At 46.9% G+C, this 10,251-nt stretch overlaps 1 protein-coding gene across 6 annotated transcripts in view; it reads left to right on the plus strand.

Annotated features, from left to right (window-relative positions):
* Window positions 1-10,251, plus strand: part of Pcbd2 (pterin-4 alpha-carbinolamine dehydratase 2) — a 50,120-nt gene that overhangs the window by 26,810 nt on the left and 13,059 nt on the right. Inside the window, exon 2 of one of the 6 annotated variants that reach the window (XM_040756054.1) lies at window positions 4,423-4,548. The exons of the other annotated variants lie outside the window; for them this stretch is intronic. Within the exon in view, the coding sequence (XP_040611988.1) occupies window positions 4,522-4,548 (27 nt within the window). The 5' untranslated portion in view covers window positions 4,423-4,521. The remainder of the gene's footprint in view (window positions 1-4,422; window positions 4,549-10,251) is intronic. 6 annotated transcript variants of the gene reach the window in all.

A 10,251-nucleotide genomic window follows, 5' to 3' on the forward strand; every position in this document is an offset into this window, starting at 1 on the left:
CTCTCTGTGACTGTGGACTGTGTGTTCCTAGGTCTCTCTCTGTGACTGTGGACTGTGTTTCCAGTTTCTCTGTGACTATGTGTTTCCAGGTCTCTCTGTGACTGTGTGTGTTTCCAGGTCTCTCTGTGACTGTGGACTGTGTTTCCAGTTTCTCTGTGACTATGTGTTTCCAGGTCTCTCTGTGACTGTGGACTGTGTTTCCAGTTTCTCTGTGACTATGTGTTTCCAGGTCTCTCTGTGACTGTGTGTTTCCAGGTCTCTCTGTGACTGTGTGTGTTTCCAGGTCTCTCTGTGACTGTGGACTGTGTTTCCAGTTTCTCTGTGACTGTGGACTGTGTTTCCAGGTCTCTCTGTGACTGTGTGTGTTTCCAGTTTCTCTGTGACTGTGGACTGTGTTTCCAGGTCTCTCTGTGACTGTGGACTGTGTTTTCAGTTTCTCTGTGACTGTGGACTGTGTTTCCAGGTCTCCTTGTGTCTGTGTGTGTTTCCAGGTCTCTCTGTGACTGTGGACTGTGTGTTCCTAGGTCTCTCTCTGTGACTGTGGACTGTGTTTCCAGTTTCTCTGTGACTAGGTGTTTCCAGGTCTCTCTGTGACTGTGGACTGTGTTTCCAGTTTCTCTGTGACTATGTGTTTCCAGGTCTCTCTGTGACTGTGTGTGTTTCCAGGTCTCTCTGTGACTGTGTGTGTTTCCAGGTCTCTCTGTGACTGTGTGTGTTTCCAGGTCTCTCTGTGACTGTGGACTGTGTTTCCAGGTCTCTCTGTGACTGTGGACTGTGTTTCCAGTTTCTCTGTGACTGTGGACTGTGTTTCCAGGTCTCTCTGTGACTGTGTGTGTTTCCAGTTTCTCTGTGACTGTGGACTGTGTTTCCAGGTCTCTCTGTGACTGTGTGTGTTTCCAGGTCTCTCTGTGACTGTGGACTGTGTTTCCAGTTTCTCTGTGACTGTGGACTGTGTTTCCAGGTCTCTCTGTGACTGTGGACTGTGTGTGTTTCCAGGTCTCTCTGTGACTGTGGACTGTGTGTGTTTCCAGTTTCTCTGTGACTGTGGACTGTGTTTCCAGTTTCTCTGTGACTGTGGACTGTGTTTCCAGTTTCTCTGTGACTGTGTGTGTTTCCAGGTCTCTTTCTGTGGCCATTGGCTTTGGTGCCAGAAGTGAGGACAGAATCAGTTTGCTCAGGAACCTCTCTTGGCTCTTTGATTTCAAAAAGTCCTTTTCTTACTACAAAATAGTAGCAGAGACACAAAAGGAGAGTTTTCTGCCAGCTCACCGTTTCCTGTCTGCCTGATGATGTGGGCACCGTGGACCTGTTCATGTAGCCCAGCTGACGGCTCATTGCCCTCTTTGTTTCAGTCCCTTTTCTTGGCGGTTTTGTGCCCTTCATGGGGTCCTTTGGGAGCTGAGTTTGGCTCAGAGTGTGACTTAGCTTTAGCCTGCCGAGGAGGTAGCCGGAGAAGCGACAGAATAGCTTTGGAAAGTGATGAAGTTTGAAATGTTCGAATGTTTCTGAGAGCTTGAGAAATTTTAATTACTTTAAATATATATACGTATATATCTAGAATATCATTAAAGGAATTTATTGCAGGTTTTAAAATACTGCATTAAAACCTCAACCATTTCCTATTTGTTTTGACATAGCTGGGCTCATTTATTACTAACTCATAAAATCACAAGTGGCAAAAGAAAGGCATTGCACCAAAAAAAAAAACCCCTATTTAACTTTAATTTTTTAAGCTTTTTAATAAAGTAAGACCTGGTTGCACATGTAAAATGCAAAGCCTTTACCTGAATGAAATAGTGCAACACTGGCTGCATTACTCTAGCCTTCAGTTTCCTTGTCCACAGATTTCTGAGCAGATTTTTCTTAAACCTATTAGTATAATGAAAAAATACCACATTCTTGACTATATTTATTGTTTAAAGAAATGCTGAACAGTATTACATTTTGAGAGAAAACTCCAACTTGAGACCTTAGTTATCAACAAGCATGCCTAACTTTTTATGCATTTTATTTGTTTGTGTGTACAAAGGTGTGCAATTGCACACTTGCACTCTTGTACACATGCCATGGTATATGTGTGGGGGTCAGAGGACAATTTGCAGGAGCTCGTTCCTCCTTTCCAACTTGGGCCCTGGGAATCAAACTCAGGTTGTCAGTCTTGGTGGCAAGCCCCTCCCTCACCTTACTGACCCATCTCTCCATCCCCCATATCTCTTTTAACATGTCATCATTTAGCTCCATCAGGCTGGGCCAGCATCTTTCTTAGAATGCTATATCAAGATAGCCTTTTTCTTAATTCCAGGTTTTTTTTTTGGTTTGTTTGTTTGTTTTTTTGGTTTTTCGAGACAGGGTTTCTCTGTATTGTCTTGGAGGCTGTCCTGGAACTCGCTTTGTAGACCAGGCTGACCTCGAACTCACAGAGATCCTCCTGCCTCTGCCTCCCGAGTGCTGGGATTAAAGGCATGCGCCACCAAAGCCTGGCATAATTCCAGGTTTTTGTTGATTCTTAAATTCATCCTGAGGTCAGATTTGTCACTGGCTGTGCCCATGTTGGTGTGTGTGGGTATCTGCTGGACCATAGGAAGGCATTGGGAGGGTGTTTTGTTTTGTTTTGTGAGGAGAAAGAACAGTGCAGAATAACCCAGTCTGCAAAACGAAACAGCCATGAGTAAACAGTCTCCAGGTCTAAAATACCTGCCCGCTAAGAGCAGCCACAGAAGGCTCAGCCCTCAGCTTCACGTGAAATCTGAAGAACTTCAGAAGCACTCTCTCTGGAGAGACTGAACAGCCATCTGGGGTCTGCCTCACAGGCCTTGAAAGCTGAGAAAATTTGGACACTTGACTACCTTCAAGTTTTACTAGTGCTTGTAAAAACACGTCTGAGGTTCCAGTAAGTCCTGTGTATCCGACAAAGGACTGGACATTCTCTCGCAGCTACCCCGGGAGCAAACCTTTATTCCCTGTGAGAACTCACCAGGGAGCACAACACTCCCTCTGTTGGTCACATGCCACCTGCCACTGGTCCATTCCCCCTACCCCCCTTTGACATGGTCTCATGTATCCTGGTTGCTGAGGATGACCTTGAACTTACGATCCTTCCACTTACCCAGTGCCGGAATTACAGGCTTGAGCTGCCAGCCCAGCTTTATATTGTCCTGGAGACTGAACTCTGGGCCAATGTGTGCTAGACAAGCACTCTGCTAATTGATGCTAATTGAGCCATGTATATGCTCGGCATTTCTATCAGAACCCCCCCCCAGCCCATTTCTGATTCACACCCACTCCCCACGGTCATAGCAAAGCGTATCCTTTATTCTGATCTTAGGTTTGCAACTGGGTTTGGCCCCTGAGGTTTCAGGAGGGGCTCATCTCAGCACCAAGCTCAGGGCGTTTGTGGTAGAGGAGGCTTTGGTCTCCTGAAAGATGCGGGTCGTGTCAGGGCAGCACTGTGTTTTCTGAGCGCAAGGACAGAGGACATATTTTACGCCCTATCTCCTCGACTGTCACATTCCACAGCACCCTCTGTGAGCTGTTTTTGTTTTGTTTATTTTTTCAAGACAGGGTTTCTCTATGTGGCCTTGGCTGTCCTGTACTTGCTCTGTAGACCAGGCTGGCCTTGAACTCACAGAGGTCTGCCTGCCTCTGCCTCTCAGGTGCTGGGATTAAGGGCGTGCACCGCTGCCTGTTGAGCTTTCTTGTAGGCCAGTGCAGGAGCAGAGTGTTGGGTATGTGGCATGTCCATAATCATACAAGTATTTGGAAGCACTGTGAACATAAGAACTTGGTCCCCTGACACGTCTGTTCCAAGAAGGAGGGGCACTCTGCCCACAGCTGTGCTGCCTGTACCCTGAGGGTGTGGCAAAGTGCTTTTTCTAGTTCAAAGTGGTGGGCTATTTGCTCAAAGAGTATTAGAAACTGAGAAAAAAATGCCATTTTAGCACAGGAGATTATAAATACCGGAAATGACTAGCTCCTCTTAATGCTCCCACAAAGAGATTGCTCTCATCTGTTTTCACAGGGAGTTGAAAAAAGTAGACTTTTTTTTTCTCATTTATGCCTTACAACCCCAGTGATCCATTATTCTTCTAAAGTCTATCCCTGAAACACTGCAACATGTGTTGGCAGAGAGTTCAGTCTTTATGTTCAGAGAGCCTGGCCTTAAGGCTGGAGAAATGACTCTGGTTAAGAGCACTGGCTGCTCTTGCAGAGGACAAGGGTTCAATTCCCAGCACCCACATGGTGACTTACAACTGCCTGCAACTTGAGTCTCAGGGGATTTGATGCCCTCTTCTGGCTTCTGCAGGCACTGCATGTACATGGTGTACAGACATACATGTAGGCAAAGTACCCATCCACATAAAAAAATCTAAAAAGGAAAAACAAATAAAAATAAGTATTTTTTTATACATGCTTTTCCTCTAGTTTCCAGAACAGTTCCCCACCAGGTGTGAGATTACACAGCTGCTAATGTGAAGAAAGAAAACCATGTTGCTTTCTGGACCATGAGGAAGGTGTTTCCTTATGGAGTGGTTTGCTCAGGCAACACAGGTAAGTGGAAGCTATACCAGCTATGGGAAAGGCACAGGCAGAGATCTGCAATAGCATCTTCCCCTTTTCTAAACCTTCCATGGTGCCGTTGTTGCTGGTTGTTAATATTATTGCTATGCTTTTGGAGGCAGGTTCTCCCTATGTAGCTCTGACTGCTCTGGAGCTCACTATGTAGACCAGGCTGGCCTCGAGCTCATACACTCACAGAGATCCACCTGCTCCTGCCTCAAAAACCCCGGGATTAAAAGTGTGTGCCACCTCTCCTGGCTTGTCACTAAAATTTTAAATTTTATGCTAAAATTTACTTTTAGGTATAAGAAAAATAGGAAAAAGTGTTCTCTGATGTTGTTAGGGACACACACACACACACACACACACACACACACACACACACACACACCAGTGAAACTCAGGCCACTGTGTTTGCTAGACAGGCGCTTTGCCACTGAGCCCTACCCCAGCCCTAGAGCAGTATCTCTCTCCTTTGTTTCTTTCCCGGAATCGAGTAGGAGAATCGTGGTGAGAACCATGGCCTAGGGTGTGCTAGTTAGAATTCACAGCCATCAGTAAGCAGGCCTCTCCAGAAGAGGGAGGGGCTTCTTAATCTGAAAAGGGTCTACTTGGGTATTGGATGCATATGATGAAAATAAAGTAGTTCATGGCCAATTCTGTGTGCTCAGACACTGGCCGATACTTTCCTTTAGTTTTCCTACTGGCATTATTATAGCGACGGGTGGCCGCTGTGCCGTGTGATTGGCAGACATTGTCTCTCCTTCTCCACGTGGAAGCAGCCAGCAGGGTCATGCAGCTTGCTTGCAGTCTGGGTTTTGGGACCAGGTTTGGGTTGCACATTTGATGCCCTTCCCATCGGAATCCCTCTACTTGTGCATATTAGCTGTGTTTAAAACAAGCTCTTGTCGCCACAGATTAGACATTTAACTAAATTGACTGCAGTTTAAACAGTGATGTAAATTTTGTTGATGAGCATTTACTTTCTTTCCAGGACTTATCACGGCCATAGTCCCATGACAGGAACCCTTGTGTCTCCTTGGGCACAGGCATGGCTTTCTATAGGGAACCCCAGACATGTTGGGGTAGCCTTCTGGTACACAGGCTAATAAGAATGGATGTTTAGGATTGTGGGGAGGTCAGACTTTGACCAGGAATAGGTTGTTTATCATCAGAGACTTTACCTGTAGGTGATACCACAATAACCCATGGTGTCCTGAGCTCTTATATATCAGAACAACGTTAGCTGATTTGAATCTCAGGTACACATGCAGGGAAAATATGTGGAAGCAGCTAGCAAATGTGGTATCTTAGTCAAGATTATGAGTAGGATAAAAAAATCCCACTCCATGTGCATGCACACACATGCACAGTGTGTGTGTGTGTGTGTGTGTGTGTGTGTGTGTGTGTGTGTGTGTGCGCACGCATGTGGAGGCCAGAGGCCACCGTCCACCAGCTCCTTTCCACTTTGTTTCTAGACACGTCTCTCACTGGTCTGGAGCTTGCCTCTTTGGGTAGACGGTCCAGCAAGCACCAGGGATCCTCTGTCCCTCCCTCCCAGTGCTGGGATCACAGGCATGCTACACCATATGTGGTGGGGATTGAACTTGGGTCCTCACACTTATGTGGCAAGTACTTTCCTGACCGAGCCCTCCCCTCTGCCCAGAAGACTTAAGTTTGGAAAGATACAGCTTCTGTTGTGAGGAGACAGCATTTTACTTGGAACTGTGTAGCCCAGGTTGGTTTTGAACTCTAGATTCACCTCCTGCCCCCCCTCAGCTGCTCCTCCTCCTCCTTTCTGGTTAAAAAAGGGTTTGAGCTGGCATGTAGGTGCTAGGAACCGAACCTGGCTGCTTCATAAGAGCAACAATCGCTTTTAGCCAGAGTCTCCCCCCTCCCCTCCCTGATTGTTTTCAAGACAGGGTTTCTCTGTGTAGCCCCGGCTGTCCTGGAACTCACTCTGTAGACGAGGCTGGCCTCGAACTCACAGAGATCCGCCTGCCTCTGCCTCCCAAGTGCTGGGATCAAGGGCGTGCACCACTGCCCAGCTCTGACTCAGCTTCCTGAGTGTCAGAATTATAGGTTGTTACTTGTAGAAAGACATTCCAAAATTGTGTTCTCTAGGTTGTGAAAAATGTAACCACTTGTAGCCTTCATTCCTGTACAGATACCTGGGAGAGTCCAACCGTGGGGTGGGGAGACGGATGACTCTGTGCATGACAGGCTGAACTGGGTTGGGTGTGGTAGTTTGGACCACAGAGGAGCTGGGTTGGGGAGGCAGGCAGGGCACCATCATCCTGCGTCGCCCCCTCTGCCTCTCACTCTCCGGTGCTTCAGCGGGAGTCCTGTTTCTCACTGGTCTTTTTGGGCAGAGATTATTACGTATGTTTGCCTGGGTAAGCACACTGATAAACTTGTAATAAAGTGCATCAGACCGTTCCCTTGGCAGGGCCAACCAGAGCAGCCTGTGAGGCAGAGCTGTTTCCAATGGAGCGTGAGGAACTTTGAAAAACCTCAGAGCGGCAGAAAGCAACATCTGAAACCACCCTTGAACAATTGTTTGTTTTCCTCTGCTCCAACCGCGTTTATAAAAATTTGGTCAGACAGGCATTTCGTTTTGATTTAAAATACTCTCAGCGACTTGTATCTGTCCATTGCATGTGCACCCCTGTGCTTTTTCTTTTATGAAACTCGAAACCCTTTCCTCAAGTTCTCCCAGAAGCCTCCCTGTGCCTAGTGAGGTGTGTGTGTGTGTGTGTGTGTGTGTGTGTGTGTGTTGGGGGGGTGGAGGGATGCAGGCCTTAGGGAAGTCTTGAAATTTGAAGTGTGTACTGCGTTTGTGGACTGGAAGTGAACATGGCCCAGCCACGCCGAATTGTTGTTTTTTTCTTCTACCTGGGCTCTCACTGCCCAAGACACGCCGCTTACCTTGGGCATCCGGTGAATCAAATCATGTGTCCCCGCAGGCATGACGGGAGGCATGATTGAAGCTTTTTGTAAAAATTTGGCTCATAGTAAGCCTCATAATTTTTAAGAAGGAATTACTTTTTCGCTGACATTAAAAACAAAAACCAACTGGGAGACTAGTTCGTAGCACCACACCTGGTCCGGACCGTGCTGGATGGATCCGGATTTGCCTCACTGTAAATGCTTTTGAGGGTGGAATTCTTGGGTTGCTTTCTGTCTTGTAAGCCCTTGACATTGTGCGGTCCTGTGTGCTCACAGACCCGGGACATGGGAAAGGCCAGCGCAGTCTCCCACTGAAGGACGGTTGGCTGCATTTATTCTGCGTGTTCTAGAATGAGGAAACAGTATGACAATAAACAGAAATGCCTTTGCCGAGGAGGGAAAGAAAGCTGGTGTTTATCTGGTCAGGTGGTTTAGATTAGCTGTGATGCGGCTCTGTATTATGTTACTTTAAATCATCGTGTCCCAACAGGACATAAATTATGAAGATTGTTACAGTGTGTTTCATCCTATGTAAGATCAACAAATTGGAATAATTTTTTTATAGGAAAATCACAGTGCTTTCAGCCAGGACTATTGAAGCCTTTAATTTGACTCCGGCATTTCTCAAATATTATTGCCTAATATATAAAGTATGATTTGCATAAGATATGAAATAATAAACTTTTCAAAACAAAAGAGAGGAATTTCTCCCTGTAGTACTTGAATCAAATGGCAGTGTTCTCCCTCCCTCCCTCCCTCCCTCCCTCTCTCCCTCCCTCCCTCCCTCCCTCCCTCCCTCTCTCTCTCTCTCTCTCTCCTTCTCTCCCCCCTCCCCCCCCATTCCCTTCTCTGGGCTGGGCTGTGTCTGCTGCCTGTGGCCTCACCTGCCTGGAGACATGACAGATCCGAAGGGAGAACAAGCATTCTTGTTCCAGTGGTCAGAAAAACTTTCCTCAAATACATTATGAATAGAAAATAAAACCCAAGCTGGAGAAGGCCCTACGAACTCAGCAGCTGAAGTTCAAGTTAATTTATGTGTGCATGTTGAAGGAAGCAGACTTGAAAAGGCATTCTCTTGAGTGCCTCCTCCGTTCGCTGTCATCTGAGCTGGGGACTTTTGATGTGCGTCGATTTGCAGTTGTGCTTTACTAAGCTTATTTGGTCACGGAGAACAAATATTTTAGTTTAAAAAATTAGCTGTGCATCAAGCCCCATATATAATGCCCCGTGGTGGCATGCTGTCTGTGCACGACAGTCCTGACTTTATGGCCTTTCCCATCCCACAGCGACTTTAAGAGATGGGACTGCCTCAGCTTTGCAGTGATCAGTAGAGGTTTGAAGTCTACTCAGTACGCAGAAGGAGACATACCCAGAATTCAAAGTTTTCCGGGTATGATGGCACTACCCGCCTGAGCTCTGAGTCTCTGACACCAGAAGTAAAGTGAGTGCTGAGCTTGCTCATTCTCTCTGTGGTCGTGAGCCCCGAGGTTGTCCTTTGGTTGTTTAGCAATGCTGCTTAAAACCCAAAAACTAGTTAGTCCCTTCTTTCAGTCTGCAAGGGTGAGACTTCAACTCACCTTAAGCTTCATCATTACAGGTAGTGACAAATCCCGAACATACTGTGGTTTTACTTCAGCTCAGCGTCTGCAGACAGGTGTAAGGAATGTCCCATGCTCAGCATTGTGGCATGCTCTTACACACACACACACACACACACACACACACACACACTCACACTCTCTCACACACTCTCACACACACACTCACACACTCACCCCCCACACCCGAGACGGCCTCTTTCCCAGTTGCTGCCTGCTTGGCACGGCACCCTGGAACGTGGTTCTGGTTGCTGTTTTTCTCCCAGTTCTGTGCTGTCCCTGGAGGTCTTCTGTGGAGTTATCAAGATAGCCCATATTTAGGTGCCGCATTCTTACAGAAAACAACTGGCGGGCTGGAGAGATGGCTCAGAGGTTAAGAGCACTGACTGCTCTTCCAGAGGTCTTGAGTTCAATTCCCAGCAACCACATGGTGGCTGACAACCATCTACAATTCAATCTGGTGTATATGTAATAAATCAATAAATTAAAAAAAAGAAAACAACTGGCAAACGTGGTAGAAAGTACTTTTAAAAACCCGAAAGGAAATGGACTCCTGGTTTAAAACAAAGTAAAAAGAAGCATGACCATGGACTTGTGGCTGTTTGTGCCGTGAGATGATTGGTGACGTGAAATGGGAGAGTATAAACCGGAATAGAGTGTATGGTGTGTGCAAACCTGCAGAGTGTGTGTGTGCTGACACATTTGGAGTTACTTTTCTTTCAAATATTTGTGACCGTCCTTCCTATAGATGATAATGGGGAGCGGGTATTTTGTCTGCCCGAGACCTTGTTCTCACCCTCCACCTCTCAGCTACAGGATGGTGACTTTAGTTTCACACATGCTAGTCTCTGTCCCTGCCTGGAAAGGGGTGCAGAGAGCCCCCCCCCCCGGCTCCACTTCAGATGTAGCCCTGAACTTTGTAGCATTGGTGGCAGCAATGTCTTAAAAGCAGCTGGCAGATTATGAAGAAGAAATTCAGGCCTGGAGATGTGGCTCCGATGGTGGAGTGTTTGCCTGTCCTGAGTGAGGCCCTAGGTTTGGTTCCCAGAATTGAATAAACTGGGCATGGTGGTGCACACTTGTAATCCCAACACTAGGGGGATGGAGGGGGGGTAGGGGGGTCAGAAGATCAGGGTTACCCTCAGCT

Source organism: Mesocricetus auratus, unplaced genomic scaffold (assembly GCF_017639785.1).
Source record: "Mesocricetus auratus isolate SY011 unplaced genomic scaffold, BCM_Maur_2.0 Super-Scaffold_100013, whole genome shotgun sequence".
NCBI lineage: Eukaryota > Metazoa > Chordata > Mammalia > Rodentia > Cricetidae > Mesocricetus > Mesocricetus auratus.